Source organism: Camelus dromedarius, chromosome 18 (assembly GCF_036321535.1).
Source record: "Camelus dromedarius isolate mCamDro1 chromosome 18, mCamDro1.pat, whole genome shotgun sequence".
In the NCBI taxonomy this organism is placed as follows: Eukaryota; Metazoa; Chordata; class Mammalia; order Artiodactyla; family Camelidae; genus Camelus; species Camelus dromedarius.
In genome coordinates this window covers 24,379,728-24,403,853 of record NC_087453.1, presented here as the reverse complement: position 1 = coordinate 24,403,853, position 24,126 = coordinate 24,379,728, and the positions used below count along the sequence as shown (strand labels likewise).

Genomic DNA, 24,126 nt, shown 5'->3' with positions numbered 1-24,126 from the left:
TCCGTAGATGCCCAGTTGGAATCTGTCTTTTATACTAAGGGGTGGCTGCCTGCAGGCTGTGTCTTTTTCAGACTCACTGGATAAACTCTTAAATGAGTAGGAATCTGTGGGAATCTGACTATGGGACTTTCAGTTGTTCTTTTGTCTGCATGTCTGTCACTCACTGGGCTTAGGGTTGAGAATCTGCAGAGGTAGAAACATGCCTATTTGCAAAAGCACCAGTCTCTCTCCTACCACTTTTTCCCCCTGGCACGTAAGACTCCACGGCCGGAAGGTGGTCTTAAGGGGCAGATGGGCTGGATGTTGTATCCAGGCATGACCGTGCTCGTGCTTTCTCCTCCGCTGGGTTCGTAGTCACATAACTCGCCCCCAGCGCTCTGAGCCTTCACCCTCCCAGGTACTCCATCAGCTCTCTTGGGATCTGACACCTCTTTACATCTCTGCACAGAAACCTCAGAGGAAAGCCCTGAAGACCAGAGGGATGCTGACCCAGCAGGAGATCAGGAACATCCACGTGAGTCCCCTGCCCTGGGGGCCCACGCCCCTCAGTGTCCCAAGGCTCTTCTTGCACAGCTCCATCCTTTAGGATTCCTGACTGAGGCAAGCTGCTTGTAGGGCATGCTGGAGGTCTTGCTTCTCTCAGACCACGGAGGGAAGCTGGGTAAAGAGAAACCTTAGCCCATCTGGCCTTGCAGCCTCAGGGAGGAGGAGGGCAGGATGACATGGGGTGACATGGGCTTGAGGCTGAGGAGAACTGGTGCCTGTGGGAGGAACAAGTGGTGTGGAGCTGTTTTGTCACCCTGTTCAGGTACGTGCAGGAGTCCTTTCCTCCTCCCATTCCTCTGTCCTAGATAAACCGCAGATAAACCAGTGAGGGCCCAGGAGAAAACTGTCTAGATCCAGAAGCTGCTCGTGGGCAGTTTGTAGAAGCCTAAGGCCAGGACGAGAGGCCCCTCAGTGAGCCCGCTCAGTGTCCAGGCTGACTCCCAGGCTCAGCCCCAGTCCCCATCACCACTGAGGCCTTTCCTTGATGGGTTTGGAGGCAGAGGCTATAAGGGTCAGAGAGTCCAGGCCTCAGCGTGAGCTGTGTCCACCAGTCCTGGTAATGAGCAGGTGGGGCAGGACTCTGGGACTCCAGGGCCTGGGGAACTCTGGGTGTTCTTGGTGAGGACACTGGGCACCTCAGAAGGCAGTCCTTGCAGTGTGTGTTCCCCAGAAGCAGACCTTAAGCAAGGATTTGAGTGCAGGTGGTTTATTTTGGAAATGATTCTAGAAGACACTTAAAAGGAAAGTGGGAAAGAGAGAAGGGAAGGGTATTGTCATACCAGTACCACTGTAGGCTCCTGGGGCTTAATCCCATTAGGAACACCCAGAGTTCCTCCCTGAGATCTGGGGGAACCTCCATCAGTCATTGCTTGACGGCTGCTGGGGGAAAGTGTTCATTCCCTGGCACGTCTAGTCTTCCCCAGGGCAAAGTGGGCTGTCTTGCGCAGGTGATAGGCTTGTTTGTTTTTGTTTTTAATCAATGAGTGAATGATTTTAAAAATGGTCAGATAATTCTAACAAGACCCTTTTTCTACAGGTGAAGCGCCACCTGGACCCCCTACCTGCAGGCTACTTCTATAATGGCACCCAGTTTGTCAACTTCTTTGGTGACAAGACTGATTTTCACCCACGTATCCTTGGAATCTGGGGCAGAGAGGCTGGGGAGATGTGAAAGCCTGGCTGTAAGAGCCACCACAGCCCAGCCCCTCGTGCAGGCTGGATTCTGGGAATAGACAGCAAGCAACAGAGGCAGACGTTTCATTTTGTCCTCTTAGAGTCATGAAAATTACATTTCTCCTTCATTCAGTGATGGCTGAGGTTATACAGTGGGTTGTAGTTTACATGCAGCTCTGGTGACATCCTGAGTTCTGTGGTCATCAGGGAGTCATAATTTACAAGTTGGAGACTAGGTCTGATTACAATAGTTAATCTATGAAAAGATGGATGGGGTGCTGCTGTGTGCTGGTGAGAGCTGAAGGGCTCAGTTCTAAGATCTCGTGAAGGGCCCTGCTCCACCCCCCCGTCACAGGTGCTGCCAGTATATAAAAAGAGCCTGTCAGGTACTCTACACAGGCTGGGCACTCATTACCTTGGTGTCCCCTACCTCACCTGCCCACAGGTTCCTGTGGGACTGGGCAGCTCTTTTGGCCCCCAGGCTCAGGGCTTTCTTCCTTAATGAGATGCTAGTCATGGACCAGTTCATGAATGACTATGTGGAAGAAGCCAACCGGGAAATTGAGAAATACAACCGTGAGCTGGAGCAGCAGGAGTATCATGACCTCTTTGAGCAGAAGCCCTAGAGGAAGGCTGCAGAGTGTCTACCCTGAGATGGACATTTAGAAGTGGGATGTCTTAACCTCAGCTTTCCCAGACACCCCTCCCTGGAGAGGCTGTCTTTGTTCTCCTTGGCCTTTGTGTGCTGGCTTGAGTGCATGTTGTCTTTATTCTCTGTTCAGCGCTGAAGAGCATCACCTGCACCACTGATGTGGCAGGGGAGGGGGTCCTCGTGGAGGAGGAGCGTACCGGGACTGTACTTTGTGTGCAGCTGGACCACTAGGTCTCTGATATCAGTGTTTCCTTTGGGCTGTTGCAGCACTGTGTGAGGGTGGGGAGAAGCATTTGGATCACAGAGAGGAGCTGCTGGGACACAGAAAGAATCCTGGCTGCCCAAACTGTGGCCATGCCTGGGGGGCCAGGCCACCACAGGCCTCAGGCCTCAGACACTGCCCCAGGAGAGCCCTCCACCCCAGTGGAGCGCCTGCCTCCCTTCTTAGGCCCCTTCCATTGAAGGCTCCGGCCTTGCTGGCCCTGGGCCCAGTCCTAGGGGGAGCAGTACAAGCCCTGGCCAGTCCCAACCCACACAGCCAGAAACTTGGGCTGAGATCTTGAATAGCTTGTTATAAAAGAAGTGAATTTTCCTCATAGACTAAACTGAAGGGAGAGACATGTTGCTTTTCAGAAGTGACTTTTGAATTGACATAAGCAGTTCCTCTTGGGTTTGGTTTTTAGCTCCCCTGATGGCATCACTCATCGCCTAAATCAAGAACAAAACTGCTGCTCAGGTATCCCAGGCGATGCTTTGCCTCACTGTTGAGGGCAGTGTCTTGCAACTGCTTAGTCTTAGGCCCAGGGTTCTGATCGCTTATGGGGGGCATCCTTGAAGGAAGTTGAGTCTGCACCGATCCCTCCCCTAGTCTTACCAGGGAAAGCCTGGTTTTCAGCCACAAACTTCAGGAAACTCATGTCCCTAAGCATAGTGACTAGCCCTGGACTTGTTTGTCTCCTGAGGACCAAGACTGTCAAAGAATTCCAGTATTCAAGTTAGAATTCCCTCTAATAGTCTTTGTTTCCAGCTGGACTAAAAATCAGAGAGGAATTACAAGCACATCCCATGCCTGACCTTCAGAATTAGTGTGGGGGAGGGGGAGGTCACAGGCACTGATACTTGGGTGGTGTCTGTTAGGACTTCAGCGCCTCAGCTGCCTAGATTGTAAATGCTTTCTGAATTTCACCTTTTTTTTTTTTTTTTTTTTTTGCATGCCTTAGGAAGAAGCACATAGGCAAAACCAGCAAAGTTTCTAGTATTGTAGAGGGGTTTTTAAGAAAGGCCCCTGGCACAGAGGAGAGACAGAAAAAGGATGGAGCACATGTGGTCTGTCACAGAGGCCTGAATGCAAGTAGTAAAGCAGTTATTAAGGGCTTGTCAGTAAAATGTACTTGTATTAGGGAAAAAATTGCATTTGAAGTCCAGTGAACAAAACTCCAAATACCATTGAATAAGAAATCTTGCATGAAGAAAGGCTTCTGAAAAAGCCCATGTGCTCCAGTCCCAGCTCCCAAAGCTGGTGACAAGGGCCCAGGTGTGGAGCCCAAGTCTGGGAGCTGCTCACTTCTGGCTGGCCAGAGGCTGGGGTCCACAATGGGCCCGCCTCTGCTTCAGAGTCAATAACATAGATCTTAAGTGCAATTGATGAGATAAGCAATGAGTTACTGTAGCTTCTTTTAGCTCTACCGAGCTCTTTTTAAAAACTCAAACTTGAGCAGCCTTAGAAAAGGGAGAGGTGGGGTGGGTGGGTAGGGTGGGGGGAACCACAGGCCATCTCCTCCAGGTGGGCTGCTGTGAACTTTTAAATGAAAGCTCTCTTTCTAGGAGCTCGAGCCGTTTCCTGGCTGCTGCACAAAGAGTTTTTAAAGAGGGGTCGGAGCCCGCCCATAAAAGCGGGTCTTAAACACTGCGTGGGGCTATACCTCGTGGTGGTCTTGGTTTCTGACCATTATCCATAGAAATGCTCTCTCACCAACTTGCCCCACTGTCCCAATTCCTCTCCTGTTAGAGGGGAAACTGTGATTACCTCAACTTGAATATGAAACTGTGATTGAAAAAAGTCAAAACATTAAGTCTCAAAGCCAAAAAGGCAAAACTGGCTGGGGCCTGCATAGACACTCCTCAGCCTGCTCGGGAGTGTGAAGGGCACACTGGCGAAAGGGCATTCCTTGGGGCGCACTTGCTGTGCTCCTGGCGAAGAGGCACACTAGTAGTGCACTGTGTGAGCTCTTTGAGGACTGAGGCCGGGAGGATGCCTCCTCTCCGCACTGCCTCTTCTGGAACCTTTGGGGCCTCTGGGTTCTGACTGTGAAGTTTAATATCCACTTGATTTCTCTGGGTGCTCCAGATGGAAGGGTAAGTCTTGGGCTGTCTCTAGAGGAAGGGCCATGACACTGTGTTTTAGATTTTGACCTTAGAAGTGGATATCAGGGATCCAGCAAAGACACCTGGTTCCTAGGGACAGGCAGAAGTCCTCCAGGGGCATACATGCTTTTTGCCAACTTTTCCTTTTAGCAGCTTCAGTTTTATATCACCCAGAATGAGTGTGATAATGTTGAAGTCGCTGAAGTTATGGGTTATTTTATGTTTTGATGTGGGATTTTTCGTTTCTTGATTGGAAGGAGGAGGCAGAAATTGGAGAAAAGGGATCACCCTAGGAGGGGGCTGCTGGCAAGGAGTGGAGTCGGCCCCACAGAGTCCTGGGGACTCGACCACTAGGTCCTGTGGGTCACAAGAAGTTCCCTCCTAAATTCTGTTAGGATTTCAGAGAATTTTTGCACAGTAATAAGCTCTGGGTTTGCTCTTTGGGCTCCTCAAAAGGGAAAAGTTAACTCAAAGATTGTAAACTATTAAGTATTGCAGCCACGTTGCTGACCTAGATGGATAGTTGTACCTCAAAAAAGTAGGTGAGAAATGGCTTCCTCATTTCCAGGTTGTCAAATACTAATGACAGAAGAGCTCACTTACGTGCCAAAATTCACTTTTATACTAGTTTTTCAGTGCTTTAATATTTGTAACTTAAATTTAAAACTTGTATTTACAAACACTACTGTAACTTCAGTGAAACAATCGTGTGATTGAAGCTTTTTGCTTATTATAGTATTTATTACACTACTTAATTCAGTAAGTATTATAAAAGTAGCCTTCAATTTATTTTTATATTATTTTACATGTTTTTACCTGCAGTTGTGTATGTGAATTTACCTTGTTAACTGAGATGTAACGCGAAGGACCAATAAACTATCACTGAACGAGCTAGGCCTCCTGTAGTTGCCTGTTGCTGTAGACATGGTCCCAAAGTGTCCGTGGGGGTCGAGGAGGTGCCTGCCTCTGGGACGGGGGACCTCCCTTCAGCTTTCCCTTGGACGCCTCTTTGCTGGGGCTGCCGCAGGAGGGGTTCTACTCCCTTCCCCAGACCCCGGAGCAGCCCGCACAGAATACGATTCATATGAGACCACCGTGGCTTGGTGTAGGCACTCTCAGGGAGTCCCAGATCCCAGCTAGGGACTCAGTGAAGCCGGCCGTGGGCGCCAGAGTCTCCCAGGGCCCCAGAGAAAAGCTCTCCCACCCTCACCCTCATGGGTCCCCGCATCCGCCATTGCCCGCACCCCCATCTTGGACAGTGGGGCACCCGCCTGGGCCAGGCTGCCGTAGGAACTGTTGCTTCACAGGCTGGTAACTCGGTTTAATCCCAGCCAAAGCGCCATGAAGTGGCCACTCGGTCTCACTTTGCAAACAGGATGAGCAGGACACTGGGTGGCAGAGTCACTGCCCTCACCCAGTTACATCCCAGCACCCCTCCCGGCGCTCCCCAGGTCGAGTGGCCTTGGAACCGCAGGGTCTAAGGGAGAGGTTGGCTGGAGCCCCCAGAGCTCTAGTGGACCCCGTGCTGGACCAGCCTGGGGCTGGCTGGCAAGCTTCCCACCGCAGGTGGGGCAGGGCCACAGGCCTCGTTCCTCCCACCAGCCACTCAAATCCCCTAGCCTGGCTGGGACGAGGGGCTTCTGCTATTTCTGGGAAGGGCTGACTAGGAGGGCACCGCAGAGAGGTAGTGCATCTACAGAGACCCCGCCTCCTGTCTACCTTCAATACAGGGGCCTCCAGATGAGGGAAGTGCCCCACCAGGAAGATTTCGGAGCTCGCCAAAGGAGGAGGGTGCAGCCTCCACACGCAGCCTCCCTCAGATGTTTGGGAAGATGGTCTTGGGTTTGGAGGCTGTATGTAATGAATCAGTCATGTACAAACCAAATGCAAAACTGCATGCGATGGCTGAGAGAACTGGGGAAGGGGGTTTGGCAGCAGCACTGAATCATTCTCCTTACCACCTCTTTCCCCAACCGCCCTTCTCCGCCCCCTCACAGGGCTTGAACCTTGATGGAGTTCTTGTGCTTGCACTTACCAGAAACCTCCAGGGTCTGGGGATTACCCCCAAAGAATTGCTGAGGTGGGAGAGACCGTAACTGAAGAAAAGTTCCCCGGCTGGATGTTCTTCAAGGGTCAGGAGGACTTAGAGGCCAGGAAGTCTGGGGATCAGGAAGGGGGCCTATCCCCAACTAGGGCCCACAGTAAGGAAGGGAGACTGCTGAACTGAAACCTGAGGGCATGTTTGACAGAGCCAGAGCCCAGAATCAGGGAATCCTGGAGGGACAGACATGTGCAAAGTGATTTGGAGCAGAAGGTGGAGCTGCTGAAAATCACAAGTTTCTCTGAGGAGCACAGAGAAATGCTGATGTATTCATTTCTATCATACAATTGAGGGAACAGTCGTGCACAAAGAACACATGACCATAGCCCCACTTCCACCTCATGATGGAAAGGGAATGGCTTGGTTGCTGTAAGAGGAGTCCAGGGTGGCACCAGCTTCAAGTTCAGAGGGACCCAGGTGCTCAGATGTCATCAGAGCCCTCTCTCCATCCTCAGTGGCTTCAATGTCTCCTGGCAGTAAGCCACCAGCAGCCCCAATACCCTAAAGGCAAGACCCAACCTCCCACTCCAGAGGCAGGCCCCAAGTCTGGGGTCACATTCCCATCCCTGAATCAGGCACAGTGGTCAGGAGTATTCCGATTGGCCAGGCTGAGTGTCACTGAACACTTACGAGGGCCCCTCAACTTCATTTGGGAACTGGGTCCCCCAAAGAAAGGCTTGCTCCCCTGGACAAGCATTGCACACCCCCCTGCAGGCCATTTCTGAGCTTTTCTACTAAAATCAGATACCTACTTGATTTAAAAACTTTTGCTTTCTGCTAGTCTTGTCTAGTACAAGTGATAGCAAACACAGTTGTTCTGTTGTGGCGGTGGTGATAGTAATAGTGACTTAACCAAGGGAAGAAAATTTTTTAATTGAAAATGTTCTAGCCACTAAGGTAATTGTCCCCCTGGGGAGGAGGAAAGACTCCACAGTGCCTAGGTACAGCCGGGGACGCCAGTGTTCCATGGGAGCCCGTCTGATCTTTTTTTCCCCCTAAAAAAAAAGATCATGTAGACTATAGTGTCGCTCCACATCGGTGGGGGTGAGAAGTGGATCAAGTAGAGTGATTTTGAAGGAACAATTGACAAGACAAAATGACTAATCAGTCAAGAGCGAAGGGGGATAACTTCAAGGTAGAAGTGGAAAAAGCCAAAGTGGAAAAAAACCCAAGGTTTTGAAACAAGTCCAAAACTTTTTTGTTTCATTCTCCAAAAATCTGAAGAAAAGTAAATTTGTTTATCCACAAATTATTCCTGTTTTCCCCAGGCCTCTGCATTGCTAAATTGACCAAAATAATTTGGTTAATGAAATTGCATCAGGGTCAAGAAATTTTATGTCAAACTAATAAATGATTATAAATCTATTTTTTAAAAGCTAACCAAATAAAGTGTGAATATATTTGCATTTTCTGTTTTTCCCATACCAGTAAAGATGTTTAATTTTTTTTTTCCTTCATGGCTTCAAATTTTTAAGAAACCTTTCATCTTTACTCTGAAATGTCATGCCTGGATGAATGTACAAATAATAGCAAAATAAGGACAAAAGGAAGAGAAAAGATGGTTTGATAACCAAAAATTCATGGAATTTTCTAGCTAAAAAAAGACTCAAATTCAACCTCTGTTTTACAGATAAAAATGATCCGAGACCCAAACACTCTGGAGGTCTTGCCCAAGGGTGTTGCCCTGTGCCTTCCCACTAACTTTTCCTCTCGGTTCATCCTGTTCCCTTTGCGGAGCTGTTGGAGCAGAGAGGAGCTGGCGGTCATTTGAAAAACAACCTGAAGTGGGGCCGCAGGCAGTGTCAGCCGCAAAGGGTAAGCTCAAGGCAGAACCTTGGGTAGCGCCATGGCACAGGGGACCAGTGAAAATGAGAGCCATAGAGGAGGAGGAAGCGGGGTATGCATTAAGTCCGAGGAGGGTGGGGATGGCCAGGAGGGTGACAGGCCACTGAACTCACCAGCTGGAAGTGGCTGCTGAAGATTCCAGTGAAGTGGGGCATGAGGGCAGTAGATGAAGCAGGGAAGTCTGGGGCCAGCTCTGCTGGGAATGCAGATTCTTGGCCCCTCGTAGGGATGCCTCGGAGCAGGATGAGCAAAAGCAGGTCAGCATTTAGTGGTGTCTGTCCACCAGGGGTTTCCTGGTGGAGAAGCTGGGCTGTGGAACTGGAACCGAGGTCAGAAGGTAGAGGGGCCTGACCTGAGGGCAATGGGGCAGCTCTGGAACCTTTCTGCTCAAGAGCCTGTTGGTCAGATAAAATCATTGAGCAGAGCCGGTAGACCTGTCGAGCAATAGATTCTGACTGTGAGTATGGGTGGGGTTGCCCACAGAAGGATGTCATCCTGAGGGGAGCAGGTCCTTGCTGGCCCTCCACAGGGCTCCTTGCCCTCCTGGCTGCCCTTATAGGAGCCTGGACCTTCCTCAGTAGGGGTAGATAGTAACTGGGAGAAGGCTTCATGCTGTGTTAGTTGAGCACCAAAGGGTCTTCCTCCCACCAACCCATGGGGAATGGAGGTTTCCTCCAGGAGAGAGGGAAGGCCAGTGGAGGCCCTGTTCCTCCCTCAGTCCCCTCCAGCATCACCGGAGGGCTAGTGCAGGAACAGCATCTTTCCTCCCAGGAAGAGTGAGGCCGCAGTACAACCACAGCTGGAGAAGGGCTGTGAGGGGCTGGGAATGCTGCTCAAGGCTGCCCGCCCTGGGCAGCAAGGAGCCCCAAGAGGCTTGTAAAACCCAGGGGACTCCAGGAAAAGTTAAAGGCTGCAAGGTGAGGGAAACCACGCATGCCAAGTGTCCAAGGATGGCGAGGGCAGTGAGACCAGGCAGACTGGAAGTAGAAATACAAGGACTCGATGAAAAGGAATATATGTACATTTATATGTGTAACTGAATCACTATGCTATACACTCACCAGAAATTAACACAACATTGTAAATCAACTATACTTCAATTTAAAAAAGAAAAGAAAAGAAATACAAGGACTTGGTGACATCTGAGGAGTCCAGGTAAGAGGAAGGAGGCAGAGGGAATCAGGAATCTGGTTGGAAAACCTAAGCGGGAGTGGAGGCTGGAGGATGAAGAGGTCACCTGGAGGGCTTGATGGCTTGAAAGCCTCCAGGAACTGTACATGGAGGCGTCGGTCATGCGTTCAAAATGTCACGGATTTACTGGGCACCTAGTATACCGGTGCTGCACTGGTGAAAAACACAGCCCTGCTCTCAGGGAGATCCCAGTTTAGCCAGGGAGACAGGGCCCAAGCAGTAGAGTACGAAGAATGAAGAAAGCCGTGCTGCAGTTAGGGGCCATGAGGCTCTGTAACGGAAGGAAACAGGAACCCACTTCAGATGGTGTAACGGGGGAAGGCCTCTCTGAGACCTGAAGGATGACCTGAGCCACAATAAAAGCTGTGGACACACCTTCCAGCCACCCAGAATATTGAGGCCTGGAGGCAGGGGAGGGCTGGTTGTGTTGGGGGAACAGCTGGCAGCCACTGTGGCTGCAACAGTGCTCCCCTGGGAGCAGGAGGTCTGGGATAAAATGGGGAAAAGGCAGGCACTGGCTTGTAGAGCACCCTTTACCTCACACCCCTTCTCTCCTAGGCCACAGCAGGGAGTTTGCTTTTATTTATTTATTTAGACCTAAACTCCAGGAGAAGCCATGGGCGGTGGACAGTAGATGTGGGTGGGGGCAAGTTGGAAGGTCAGATGATGCACCAGACTGCAGGTGCATGTGGGCAGAACTGTGCTCTGTCGTGAAGGTAAAGCCAACAATACTTGCTCATGGATCAGATGTGGGTGAGTCGGGGTGACTCCCAGGTCTGAAGCAGCCAGGTGCATGGTAGTGAATGGTGGACTCAGGAGCCCTCTCTTACCTGCATCTCACTTGAATTCCCTATTAGCCGTCCAGGTTGGGGGGTGGGGGTAAGGAGGCTGTGGCGTGTTGAAGTCATTGGCTTGGTGACAGGTGTCCTGAAACCTGGTGGTCAGCAGTGGCTGATGGAGAGCCCCAGATCCAGGGAAAGCTGGGGCAGCCCAGCACTGAAAGCTGGATGGGAGGAGGTGAGAGGGAAAGAAGCAAATGGTGCCAGAAAAAGGAGGCACTGAATCAGGTGCTGGGTGCTCCTAGGGAGTGGGGGAGGGGACCGGAAAGAAAGCTGAAGCAGGAGGACCTTAGTGAGTTTCAGGGGAGTGGCGCAGACAAGATGTGTATAAATGGGTCTAAGAGAGGTAGGAAGAGGGCATGGGGACAGAGGATTAGAGACGACTCTTTGGAGACTTTTGCTCTAAAGCAGCTGAGGAACTGCTGGAAGAGGGAGATTAAGGGAGTGTTGTATTTTTTGTTTTTTAATGAGATACTAGAGTTACCTCTCCGGATTCTAAAATCTACAGGCATAGTGGCAAAAGGGGAAAACTCAGCTGAAAGTAGTTCAAAAAGTCATTAAGTGCCCTGTGGAATCCAGAGTTCAAGGTTGTGTCTGAGTAAAGCCTGAGACCCCAAGGGAGGGAACGTGTGTGCTGATGTCCAAGTCCCTAAATCCCCTGTGTGTGTAAAGACCCAGTGGGGCATGGGGGTGGAAGGGGAGAAGACCTGGGGCACCTGTATTCGCCCTCAGCCTCTGACCCACAGAGGGCAGCTGGTGGTGTGAGAACTAAAGGAAACAGCTTCTCACGGGGCAGCAGGGGTGCGAGGGTCCGGGGCTTTCTCCAGGACAACCAGGGAAACAGAAGCCGAAGGGGCAGAACACAGGAGGCTACAATGGGGAAGGGGTCAGAAAGGGTCAGTGTCAGTTCCTGTGAGAGTCAGGTCCATAGACCACAGGGAGAAATCTCAGCTGTGGGCTCCTGTTTCCTCAGTGAGCTCAGTGGTGAGGGTCTCAGGAAAGAGACTAGGCTACAGTAAGGGGATGAGAGGCTGCCCCTCCATTCCAGGGTGGCTTCCTGGAACAGCTGGGTTGAAAGGTCCAGGTGTTTGGGACCTCTGGTGACATGGCATTCTGAGATCGGAGGGGCTGGGGGCAAAATGGGCAGCTTTTCAGGGATCCAACCCTTGCACCTCCCACATCCAGCTTTGCTCCCTCGCAATCGGCCCACCTGTCTTCAGTTTCCCCTCAAATCTCCATCCTCCACTCTGATGACTGCAGAAGTCTGTGCCATGGGTTGGGTGTGTAGCTAAACGGCATCTGGAGAAGGTCCCAAGGTGGAGAGTGGAGGAGGTACCCAGGGTGATCCTGTGTCTCCTGCCAGGCCAGGCTCACCCCAACCAGAGAGGCATGCACCAGCCCTGAGTCAGTCGCGGTCGGAGTCCCATAGGTCTCTTCTGCAAGGTCTCCCGCAGTAGTAGGGAGCAGGGTGTTCAGGGCTGTCCCGACCCCCAGGTCCTTCATCTACTAAGAGAGGCACCTCATTGCTTCACTCCTCATGTGCTCTTATCTTGCTGGCAGAGGAAACAGGGTCAGCCTCACTCACCCGATCTAGGCATGGGGCTCCCCCAACGCACCAGGAACCCTTGGGGGCCACGGGGCAACTGCTCCCTAGAAGTGGGCTCAACTTCTGCTTGCTTCGCCCACCCTCTTTCATGCCTGAGGGGCAGTGGAGAACTCCGTCCCAGCAGGACGTGAGATGGGGAAATCCTCGAGCTGGTGACTGGAGTGTGGAGGGGATGGGGGGTTAACACTGTGGTGGGGAGAGTTCCTGGGTCAATCCGGTGCCCGAGGGCTGTGGGATCATTTGTTTAGAAGCCACCGAGGGTGAGACTAGAGGTTCATCGCATGGGCTGGATTTGCCTGGCCGCGCACACCTCTGCCTCCCTACAGGAACACGCGCGTGCACCCCCACACCCCCAACTCCCCGCCTACTTGTAGAAGACGAGGCGCCTCCCCTGGCCGGGCTCCCTCTTGTCCTGGAAGGAAAACCCGGCGGTGAGGCCATCTTGGGAAGAAGCCGCGAGCCAAGACCTTGACCCAAGAGAAGGCCGAGGGCGCAACGAGGCCGGGAGAGAAACCGCGAGGCGCGCAGCGCGCAAACCCGACGCCGCCGAGCCGGGAGGTCCGCGGGCTCCGCGGGCCAGGGCGTAGCCCGGGAAACGCGCTCGGGCCCGTGTAGTTAGTCGTGGCGCGCTTCCTGGAGGAGGAGTAGGAGGATTTACCGCCCGAGTAGCCAGCATGAATGGAGGGGGCGGGGCCCCGGAGGGCTGGGCCCTGCGGAGGCCCCCTGCCGAGAAGAGGGGGCGGGGGCCGGCCGCGAGCTTAAAGACAACGCCCGGGAGGCCCTCCGCTGTGCTCAGCTCCGGGGGTCTCTGAGCCCACCGCGTTTCGTCTCAGAAACTTCGCAGTCCCGCTCACCCTCTAACCCGGCGACTCCTGGGCGGGCCCGCGGGTCCTAAGAGCCCGATCTACGCGTCCTGGCTAAGTTGCCACGGGCTCCAGGGAGCAGCCCGTCCGAGGTGAAAAGGAGCGCGGGTTGAGGGCGTGGGGCTTGCAGGCGGGACGCCGCCCGGGCCGGGAGGGGCGTCGGAGCGGCATTAGGACCCAGGCGCGGCGCAGGGGTGTGTCGCCGCCGGCCAGCGCGAGACGCTGAAGTTGGGGTCCCTCGGCACCGGGTGAAGAGTCCGGGCGTGCCCTCGGGGGTGCGGCCGCCTGACGGCTGATCGCCGGGGCCATGGCCGGGGCCGCAAGACGCTTGGTCCATCTCCAGCCATGCGGTGGGTGCCTGCGGCGGGAAGGCCGTCCGGTCTCCGTCGCAGAGGCGTGCTAGGCAGTGACGCTGAGCCGTCGAGGCGCCGGCGGAACGCGGACGCCGCCGGCATGCTGCACGGGCTCCGGGCGTGGCGGGCAAGAGGGTCGTGGGGGCTTCCCCGCCCTGGCGGGGCGCCCAGGGTGAGTTAGGCCGCGAGGTAGTGGGCGTCCGGTGGGTACGCAGGTGGTGGAGGGAGGCCCAGGGCGGCTTTGTGGGCACTGCGTGCTTGGCTTAACACTCTGCAATAGCCGTTTAAAATCAGGTTTTGAACCTACAAGGTAGCCGGTGGAGGGGTGAGCGGCTTGCAAATGGCGGGGCGGAGTTGAGGGGTCCCAAACACCGCGAGCGTCGGGCTCTTAGCATCTGGGAACGCCGCGCCTGGGAAAGCCTCATTTTACGTTCTGCCGGACACCTGACCACCCGGCTCTGCGCGGGAGCCTGCACACTCTTGGGGTCGCCGAGGCCCCTGACTGTCCCCTGCTTGGCCGCAGTAGTCTCTCCCTGGCCGCTCTGACACCTGAGGGCCAAACCGGAGTTTGCACGTGCACTTGAAGCGCCTGGCATGGGAGTAGGGTGTGCACCATCCCCACCCTTCCGTACCCTCGTCACCCTCGTCCTCTGTCCATCCCTGAAGCCTCCCGTGCTAGCTTTAACTGCCCTCGTCCCTCCCTTCTGGAGGCAGCCTGGGCTCCTGCTGTCCTCGCGAGTCGGTCCGCATCCTGCCCCCCACCCCCAGGGTCTCCGAGTCTAGAGACGCCTTCCTCGTGCACGCGGCTCCTCCTGTCGCTTCCTTACTCGCACAGCGCGAACCATCCGGGGTCCCGCGCAAGGAGTACGCACAGCCCCCACCGCCCCATCTACCATGAAGACTAACGGCTCCGCCTCCCAGGAGGCCAGGAAAATGGGTGGCGCTGAGGGAAGAAGGTCGTTGCGGGATCAGCCCTGGCGTGATTCTGAGCACATGAGGTTGGGGGTGACTGCACATATGATGGGTGTTGATGATGCCAGGGACCAACTTGAGAATGAGAGCCGAGATGTGCTGGAAGGACAGCCCAGTTACTGGGCTCGGCAGCGAGGAGTTGAGAGAGGGAGGCAGGCTACAGGGAGGGCAGCCAGACGGATCACCCTCGAGACTAATACAACCAGCGAATCCTTCGTTTTTTCACCGGGTACTGTCAATTACTCCTGGAGAAAACATGCTGAGAACATCTCCCAGCCTGGGTCCTTTCCCACTTGGGTAGCCCCTAGCTGATGGGCTGACGAATAACAGGCTTGGCTTCCTCTGGCTCCTCAAGGGGCCCATGTCTAGTACTGTCCCCTGCTCTTTTTTCTCCCAGGGTCTCTGGGAAGGGTAAGAAGGCCTCAGCAGGGTTGGTGTGAGTTGGGCAGCAGATGGGCGTGGGCGACTGTCCAGAGCTGGTCCATGGAGCTAGTGACAGTTCTTTGGCTTGCCTTGCAGAAAATTCTGTGATGTCTCAGAATGGATGCCTTGAGGATGCAGGTGAGTATCTTTCAGGTGTGGATGTATATATAGAGAAAGCTCCTTGATCAAAAGTCTCTAGGGGACCTGGTCCATCCATCTGGGTACTCCTGATCCTCAGCCAGTGCTGGGATGCCTTTGGGTCCTACCCTCCAGGAGGTTGTGGTGTGGTCAGAGGGGCAGCTGACACTGCCCTGGATACTGGCAGGTCTCTGGTGGTCCTGTAGTCCTGGGAAGGCAGGCTGCTCCCCATCCTTGGCTATGTGGACCATCTGTTATCACCCATGGTTTGCTGTTACAATGTATTGGTTATCTGATCAGCTTTTAGGCCAAGTGTTATATATATATGCCCAAATCCCTCAGTCCCAGCCTAGCCCTGTGAGGGAGGGGCTGCCATTGTCCCTCTAAAGAAATGTAACCTCTGTGTACCTCAGCTTTTCCTGCTTGCACCAGCCGAGCTCTCTCCCTCCATGTATCTCTGGGTGGGCTCTGTGCTGCCTCTCCTGTGCCCAGACCTGGGAGCTGGCCAGATCATCAGAGGGGTGTTCAGTGGGACAATGCTTGGACAGAGTGGTGATGTGCTCTTATCTAGGGTCCCCAGGGCATGGCGACTGAATGTGCCAGGCCGCTGTTGGGCCAGTTACATATGTTTGGGGCCTATACGATGGAGGTGGGGCACAGCATCCCAGGAACCTTGCAAGGACCTGGTAGCATCCACTGGGTAGGTCCTAGGTAGAGCCCAGGGTAGGGGAGGAGTGGGGCAGTGTGAGGGGCAGGCCGGGGAGTAGTGGGTGCTGGCACGGGGGACAGAAGGGAGACTGGGACAGGTTGGGGCTGGTGAACTAAGTAGTCTAAGCAAAGCAGGCCTGGAATTGGGGAGGAAGGCATTTTTCATGGACATGAGCTCTATGACAAATGGGGAAGGACATCTTTTGACTTAATAGTTCTCTGGGCCCTGGGTGCAGTGCAGACCTGGAGCTAGGGGACACCAGTCCATGAGGGCCTTGAGAGGGGAGGCCTAGCACCTCCTACCTAGAAAGGGCCCAGGCTGAGCACAGGACATTGGGGGAACAGGGCCTGGGATGTGCAGAGGAAACCAGCGGGATGGAGTGGAAGTGAGTCAGTGTGAGTCACTGCCTGGCAGGTGGAGGCATGCTGCTGACCCTTCCCTGTGCCTGTACAGGTGTTTGTCAGGCACTGGTGGGGTCTGGGCTACAGAGGTTCCTTTCCTGGGAGCACCTACAAGTGGTATACCACAGGAGACCCACAGGAAGGACAGTCAGAAAGAGGTGTCAGCTGGGCAAAGAGTAAGACAAGGAGGGCCCTAGGAGGACTGGCAGAGGAGGAAGAAGGTTCTTTCGAGACCAGGGAGGGAAGTCCTCAGCTTGGAGGAGAGGAGCTGGCACCTGGGGTGCCAGCCACCTGGCCTCAGGAGTGAGAGATTGAGGTGGGGAGTCGAGTTCGGCCCAAGGGGCCAGGATGGGGTAGCAGGGCTGGCTCAGACTGTCATTCCAGGAGAGGCTGTGGGGAGCCCCAGCAGGATTCAGAGCAGACTGGAAGTTTGCATGTCACTAGGAAGGCTTCCTATAGGAGGGGCAGTCTCTGCTCTGGGGCAGTTGCAGGGACTGAGAGGCAGGCCAAGAGAAAGGGGCAGGAGGCTCTGTGCTCTGGAGTCCCTCACCACATGGGTGGAGGCCTGACATGAAGCCTCCTTCTGGGGGTCTTGTCCCCTGTCTGTCCCTGGCTCTGTTTCGCTAGCTTTCCTGCTTCCTGGGCCTTGTCTGATGTCTGAACTGGGTCTCTCAGCCTTGAGGCTTTGCCCCGCATGCCCTCCCTGGGAGGAAGAGCTCGAAGACCCTGTGCCTGCCTGGTGGGGGGTGGACGGGTCTGGATGCTGCGGGGACTCTGGCTTCCCTTGGGTCACTTCTGAGGAGCCAGCCAGTCCAGGTCCTGTAACCTGGCAATTCTGGGAAGGCAGAGGCCAGTCAGTCAGTCTTAACTACGTCATTGGACCACATGCCTGGCCCAGAGTTTGTGGAATGAGTGTGTTTTTCTCTAGCTAAAGGGTACGCGTGGCACAGAGCAGTGCAGGGCCCTGGTTCCTGCAGCTGAGGACTGGAGCAAGCTGGGGGGCTGGTGGGGGGAGGGGGTGGGGGCTCCAGCTGGCCGCCGTACTCTGAACGGGGCTGGGCCAGGACTAGATATTCGTTCTCCCTGGGCTGGAGGCTTCCTTCCTGGCCCACTGCAGGCCTCCCTCACCACTCACCGAGAATGCGCTGAGGGGACAGCCTAGAGGCCCCTGCTCCTTTGGCTTGGAGTTCCTCTCTTTGATGCATAGCACTGACAGCCAGGCCCTCTTGGGGGTGTCTCTCTCGGTGGTGGTTGGGTCTCCAGGCTACCTCAAGTGTGACACGGATGATGCCTCTGAAACCCGTGAGGCGAGCCTGGGGGATGAGGCCTTCGACACGGTCAACTCCTCCATTGTGTCTGGCGACAGCGTGCGTTTTTTTGTCAACATCAACCTCGAGGTGCAGCCCAGCCAGTCTGGTATGGGGGTTGTAGCAGGGACAGGCCGGGGTTGTGCAGGGGACTGGGGACTGGGCAGGTATGGCCCCACTCTACCAGGAGAGACCTGAAGGGGTGGGGTGGCACCCTGAGCCCTCCCGCTTTCCTCTGGCAGGGAGTGAATTGCCTCGTGGCTCCGGGCTCCTCCACACCTCCCGCAAGGTGAGCACTCCCCCATCCGGATGGCAGACATTTGGTCCTGGCCACTAGTGGGGTGTGGCAGCGGCTGCTTCCCTGAGGTAGCTCACGCTGCTCCCTGCAGGGATCTCATGCTAGCCAGGGCCCAGCTGCCAGGACCAGCCATGCTGGGCATCTTTCCTGGAAGGAGGTGTGCTGTCCCGGTGGGCATGGGCAGCCAGGGACCACCACAGAGGAGGGGCCCAGTCAGGGACAGCAGGTCACTTTCATGGGCCTATGTGGTTCTATGTGTGGGGTCCCCACAGTTTCTGAAATTAAAGAACTTTGAGGAAGAGATCCGTGCACACCGGGACCTAGATGGGTTCCTGGCTCGGGCCAGCATCATCCTGAATGAGACGGCCACCTCCCTGGATGATGTGCTGCGGGCCATGCTGTGCCGCTTGGCCCATGACCCCCACAATACCGAGCCTGACTGCAACTTGGATGTGCTCATGGCCATGCTCTTCACTGATGCCGGGGCCCCCATGGAGGGTAAAGGTAAGGGCTGTCCCCCTGCTTGGGCGGGAGGTCAGGGAGGTGGGCCACCTGACCCTCCTGTCCCCTCCACTCTGTCAGCAGTTCACCTGCTGTCAGATACCATTCAAGGAGTCACTGCCACAGTCACAGGGGTCCAGTACCAGCAGTCGTGGCTCTGCATCATGTGAGTTGCCAGGCCACCATAATTGGCCTCCCCATTCGCCACCTTGGAGCTAGGCATCCTGTTTCCCTCTAGAGGCAGGCCCACTCAGTTACGGGGTAGAGTGAGCACTCCATTCGATTTGGTCGTTTTTTCCTCCCTAGCAGAGGTCACTGGGTTCAAAATTAGGAGCCTGGGGGAGGGGGAGCCCCAGCTTCCAAGGGTGGTAGCTGTTGAGTCGTGTTCCCTCCCCGTCCCTGCCAGCTGTACCTACAAGGCCCTGCTGAAGCGGCACGTGTGCATCAGCCGCCTGGTTCGCCCGCAGAACTGGGGGGAGAATTCTTGCGAGGTGCGGTTCGTCATCCTTGTGCTGGCACCACCCAAGATGGTAAGAAGGGGTCTCAGGTGGCTCTCTTTCCTGGGAAGGAGGGTTCCGGGTGACCCTGCCCTCTTCCTGGGGTATCTCTGCCATGTGCTGGGGAGAGAGGAAGCCGTGGGCAGCTCATGGGTCAGAGGGAGTAACAGCTGACAAGGAGACCAGAACGGTTGGAAGGAGCAGAATCCTGAGAGCTGCATGGCGAGACTGGTGCCTTGAGACAGGCCGACTGTCCTGATGCCTGGCTCCTCGTTGGGAGAACAAGCGTGTTCTAAAACTCACAAAAAAGCACAGTGTGTGCAGTGCCACCCTGGGGCCAGACAGCACGAAGGGGCAGATGCCACTCCCCAGGGACCTAGGCTGGGGCGTGAGACAGGTTGTTGTGGTGGAGGCTGGACACTGAGTTCACGGACCTTGGCCAGGCAAGAGGGAGAAGGCCGGATGGGCCGGGAAGCCCTCTGAAAATCAGATAAACTGGCAGACAGTGCAAGTGCCCCTGGTGAAAAGTAGCTAAGTGAACATTTTTCTCCACCGTCATAAATTCATTATCACGCTTACAGAGATTTGCATTCCTTAGGACAAACCTAATACTGGAGTTTATAAGAAAAATACTAGATTGATGGTAGTTCTAATGATCTGCTAACCTGGAAATCATGGGAGGGTCCACTAGAGCTTGAACTTCGGGGGACTAAATCTGCTGCCAGTTCACGGAAGGGCACCTGCCGCCTGCTTAGGAACATGTGTCCATGAGTGGCCAGAGCTGGGGCAGGGCAGGGCCGGCCCGGGGCGCCCTCTGCTCTATAGCACCCGCAGGTGTGATTCTCCCACTCTGTTCCCAGAAAAGCACCAAGACTGCGACGGAGGTGGGACGGACATTTGCCACCATGTTCTTAGACATCACTTTCCGCCAGAAGCTCCTGAAGACCCACACAGAGGAGGAATTCAAGGAGGCCCTGGTACATCAGAGACAGCTGCTCACTGTAATGAGGCAGTGTTCGAGCATCAGCACAGAGAGCACCATCTACACCCACAGATCCTCACAGGTACTGGGCAGAGGTGGTCTGGGCGGGCGGGCACGGGTCACCCGGCTGACAGCTGTGTGTCCTCTTCCCAGCCCCCGCAGCACACAGACTTTCTCCCTGTGGGGAAGGGCATCCGTGAGGACATCGCCCGCAGGTTGTCCGTATACCCGCTGGACTTCACCGACGGTACATGGCCCCGTGGCCCTCCCGGCACTCTGCCCGTAGCTCAGGCCTCAGGATAACACGTGTGCCTGTCCTGTGTCCCTAACACACCCTCCATCCCGTCTCCCACTTCTAGGCATTATCGGGAAAAACAAGGCTGTGGGCAAATACATCACCACCACCCTGTTCCTCTACTTTGCCTGCCTCCTGCCCACAATCGCTTTTGGGTCCCTCAACGATGAGAACACGAACGGGGCCATTGGTGAGGGGTTGGAGGCTAGAGGGGCATGCCGGGTGGGATCTGGGGCTGCAGTGCCCCCCTGACCACCCGCTTTCTCAGATGTGCAGAAGACCATGGCTGGGCAGAGCATTGGAGGCCTCTTGTACGCACTTTTCTCCGGGCAGCCGTTGGTGGTGCTTCTCACAACCGCGCCTCTGGCCCTCTACATCCATGGTGCAGTGGGGGTGGCACGGGGAAGTGGTTCCCAAGGTCCCTGTCCCCAGTCCAGTCCTGACTGCTCACTCCTGTCCTGCTGCCTGCAGTGATCCGTGGCATCTGTGACGACTATAACCTGGACTTCAATACCTTCTATGCATGGACAGGCCTGTGGAACAGTTTCTTCCTCACGCTTTATGCCGTCTTCAACCTCAGCCTGGTTATGAGTCTCTTCAAGAGGTGACAGGACATTCCCTGGGCCGCTGGAACTCTCAAGCAGGAGGGAGACCAAGGCCAGGGATCTGGGGCAGCCTCCATGCCAGCCTCTGCAGCACTGTAACCCTAGAGCAGATGGGATGCCCCTACCATGTTACTGCCCTAAGGGGAGAGCCTAGGACCCTGGTCCTCTTCATGGCAGGAGGCAGGGGCCATGCCAAGGCTCAGGGAAACCTCCCCTGCACCTCCCCACCTGATGAGGGCTCTCTCCCGCTGGCAGGTCAACGGAGGAGATCATTGCCTTGTTCATTTCCATCACATTCGTGCTGGATGCTGTCAAGGGCATGGTCAAAAGTGAGTGTATAGCCAGTGGCCATCTGCTGCAGAAGGAGCTGAGTTCAGATGGGGGGCTACAGGGCAGCCAAGAAGCACGCAAGCCAAAGTTGCTCCCGTGGCCCAGGGTGCTCTGGGAGCCAGGGCTGGCAGAGAGCAGCAGCCTTGTGTGCTGGAAGGTGACAGCTTCCCCAGGCAGGCTAAGAGCACTGGACTGGGTGGGATCCACAGTCCAAGACGGAGCCCAGGGACAAGGGCAGGGTGTGGGGTCATAGGCTGACAGGTAGGTCAAGGGGTCCTGGCTGACAGAAGGCCAGCTCTTCCCATCAGCTCCTCCCCTCTTCTGGGCCCCTTCACCCTATATCCTGGAGGAAGCTGTCGGGCCCATATCCCAGAGCCTGGATGGCTGAGTCCTGCTGTCCTGTGTCCACAGTCTTCCAGAAGTACTACTATGGCCACCACCTCAGGAACGAGTATAAAGATAGCGCTGCCCCAGCGAACCTCCTGGGCCTCAGCACCAGCCTCAACACCAGCCTCCACACTGCCCTCAACACCAGCCTCCTGGCTGGCCCACCAGAGCTGACTGCAGTAGGCAACCATGCCCCCGAGCCCCCGGCCCGAGACACCGCCGTGCTCAGCCTCCTCCTCATGCTGGGCACACTCTGGCTGAGCTACACTCTCTACCAGTTCAAGAAGAGGTGAGGATGCCTGCGGGTGGGGGCAGGGGGCACAAGCCCCCAGGCCACACTGACAGACCCGCCTCTCCCCAGCCCCTACCTGCACCCCCGTGTGCGTGAGATCCTGTCCGACTGTGCCCTCCCCATCTCAGTTCTCACCTTCTCCCTGATTGGTTCCTACGGCTTCAAGGAGATTAAGAGTGAGTTGGGGCCAGGTGTAGGGTGGGGTGGGGTGGGTTGCTCTAGGGGTGGAGGACACACAGGCTTGAGCAAGGGCCTGTACCCGGCAACAGTGAGCAAGTTTCGCTACAACCCGAGCGAGGACCTGTTTGGGATGGCAGAGATGCGCTCGCTGTCCCTAACGGCCATCAGCAGCGCCATGGGCCTTGGCTTCCTCCTCTCCATGCTCTTCTTCATCGAGCAGAACCTGGTGGCTGCCTTGGCTAACGCCCCAGAAAACAGGTTCGCAGGGCTGGGGAGGGCGGGGTGAGCATGTGCCCCACCCTCCAGGGGCCAACGGGGCTCTGTCCACACCTGCCCCTGTCTGCCGCAGGCTGGTGAAGGGCACTGCCTACCACTGGGACCTCCTGCTCATCGCCATCATCAACAGCGGGCTGTCTCTGTTTGGGCTGCCCTGGATCCATGCTGCCTACCCCCACTCCCCACTGCACGTGCGGGCGCTGGCTTTGGTGGAGGAGCGTGTGGAGCACGGGCACATTCATGATACGTGAGTGTGGGAGCAGCCCCTTGAGATGTGAGGCAACTCACACGGACCCTGAGATGGGGTTGGCCCTGAGCCACATGGGACTGAAGGAGGGCTATAGCTTAGGGGACCAGGGCCCAGAAGTGACACAGCCTGGGAAGCCCACATGGCCCTGTGGAGCAGGGCTGGAGGCGACCTGGGGCACTGGGCCCGTGCAGGATCGTGAACGTGATGGAGACGCGGCTGACCACCCTGGGCGCCAGCATCCTGGTGGGCTTCTCCCTCCTGCTGCTGCCCTTCCCACTGCAGTGGATCCCCAAGCCTGTGCTCTACGGCCTCTTCCTCTATATCGCCGTCACCTCCATCGACGGCAACCAGCTGTTTACGCGCATGGCCCTGCTGCTCAAGGACCAGGTGAGTGGCTGCCCTGAGAGTGACGGGTGGGAGGGGGAATGCGGCTCCTGACCTGCCCACACCTGGTCCCTGCCACCTGCAGACCTCATACCCACCCACCCACTACATCCGGAGGGTGCCGCAGAGGAAGATCCACTACTTCACTGGCCTGCAGGTCCTGCAGCTGCTGCTGCTCTGTGCCTTTGGCATGAGCCCCCTGCCCTACATGAAGATGATCTTTCCCCTCATCATGATTGCCATGATCCCCATCCGGTACGAGGGCAGACAGAAGGCAGGAAGGACTCAGCTGAGCAGGAGAGGGGCGGGCTGGGGCGGGTGCCCACTGCCTGCTCCTCTCTGACCTCATGCTCGTCTCCCTGCCTCCCCCTCCAGCTACAACCTGCTGCCCCAAATCATTGAAGCCAAGTACTTGGACGCCATGGATGCTGAGCACTGAGGCCCTGGCCACACCCCACTCGTCCATCCCTCTGGCTCTTCCCAGGCTGGCTCTGTGGCTATGTGTGGGGAAATGTGGGTATCTTCTGGGGTGCTGCTCTGGGCTGTACCCCATCACAGCTGCCCCAACCAGCCTAGGGCATCTGGGCATCAGGGAGGCTATGTGGTGTGTGTCTGCTCCCCTCCCGCTAGCCTTTTGCTTTGGGTCCAGAATACTGCTCAGGGCAGCTTCTGCCCAGGGTGGGACTAAGCAGGACGGATTTTCTTTTGATAAAAGAGTCAGATGCCTGAAAGAGAAACCATTTCCTTGATTGTGTAAGGAAATTGCTGTGTGCGCATTAGAGAATAAAGCTCCTGTTTCTATGCTTCTACCTGCCGCCTCCATCCCTGCTGCCCTGCCCCAGCCTCTGAAGGCCACCTGAGAGCCCTGAGGTTTGCTGAGCGCCGTCTAAGGGCTCTTACTTCCAACTCCACCCAGTAGATGCTGGCTCAACAGGGAACATGGAAGATCCAGGAGGACTTTGTGCTGCCACATTGCCAGGAACCTGCAGGGGACGTGTTCTCGGAACAGCAGGTGCAAGGGCCCCAAGAGGGCTTGGGGCCAGTGAATAGCCCAGTGACTGGGGATAGATAGATCCGCAGGGCTGATGGTGAAGGGCCCTGACTCCAGGAGGCCTCTGCAGAGCAGCCTGACAGGAGACTGAAAATAGGTGTGTGTGGGCCAGAGCGGCAGTTTTGAACTATCTTGTCTATGTGGATTCTAGGTTGTAAAGTATGAGGCATGGGGTGGGGCTGCTTCCTGCATCAGGGCAGTGACTGGGGAGGGAGGATTTGACAGAGAGGAGAAGGTGCCATGTTTCTGGCTCGGCCATTGGGTGGTTGGCCAGGGTCCATGACAGTGGCAGCAGGTCTCGGGGAATATGGATCT

General features: G+C 55.8%; 2 protein-coding genes and 1 long non-coding RNA gene across 10 annotated transcripts in view; 2 read left to right on the top strand and 1 right to left on the bottom strand.

Moving 5' to 3' along the window:
* DNAAF9 (dynein axonemal assembly factor 9) overlaps positions 1 to 5,625 on the top strand; it is a 107,741-nt gene extending 102,116 nt beyond the window's left edge. For both annotated transcript variants that reach the window (XM_031434139.2, XM_031434137.2), the window contains exons 35-37: positions 449 to 514; positions 1,583 to 1,676; positions 2,233 to 5,625. In XM_031434139.2, the coding sequence (XP_031289999.1) occupies positions 449 to 514; positions 1,583 to 1,676; positions 2,233 to 2,345 (273 nt within the window). In that variant the 3' untranslated portion in view covers positions 2,346 to 5,625. The remainder of the gene's footprint in view (positions 1 to 448; positions 515 to 1,582; positions 1,677 to 2,232) is intronic.
* A 4,123-nt stretch (positions 5,626 to 9,748) lies between these two features.
* On the bottom strand, positions 9,749 to 12,286 carry LOC135318526 (uncharacterized). The gene is made up of 2 exons (XR_010376659.1): positions 11,922 to 12,286; positions 9,749 to 10,143 (listed from the first exon to the last, which is right to left on the bottom strand). It is a non-coding gene; the product is annotated as an uncharacterized LOC135318526 (long non-coding RNA).
* Positions 12,287 to 13,063: 777 nt separating this feature from the next.
* Positions 13,064 to 23,569, top strand: SLC4A11 (solute carrier family 4 member 11). 7 transcript variants are annotated; one of them, XM_031434122.2, is made up of 20 exons: positions 13,064 to 13,272; positions 15,025 to 15,066; positions 17,440 to 17,592; positions 17,726 to 17,772; positions 18,054 to 18,285; positions 18,364 to 18,448; positions 18,689 to 18,812; positions 19,640 to 19,843; positions 19,915 to 20,008; positions 20,121 to 20,246; positions 20,325 to 20,438; positions 20,528 to 20,660; positions 20,917 to 20,990; positions 21,403 to 21,667; positions 21,740 to 21,846; positions 21,940 to 22,108; positions 22,200 to 22,373; positions 22,568 to 22,763; positions 22,846 to 23,015; positions 23,136 to 23,569. In XM_031434122.2, exons 2-20 carry the CDS (start codon positions 15,036 to 15,038, stop codon positions 23,197 to 23,199), a joined length of 2,562 nt encoding a protein of 853 aa, XP_031289982.1. In that variant the 5' UTR covers positions 13,064 to 13,272; positions 15,025 to 15,035; the 3' UTR covers positions 23,200 to 23,569. The 7 variants fall into 7 exon arrangements, with proteins under 7 accessions (XP_031289982.1, XP_031289981.1, XP_031289980.1 ...); XM_031434121.2 differs by lacking the exon at positions 13,064 to 13,272 and adding an exon at positions 13,447 to 13,530 and having other exon boundaries at positions 18,367 to 18,448; XM_031434120.2 differs by lacking the exon at positions 13,064 to 13,272 and adding an exon at positions 13,447 to 13,530.
* Positions 23,570 to 24,126: the final 557 nt, after the last annotated feature.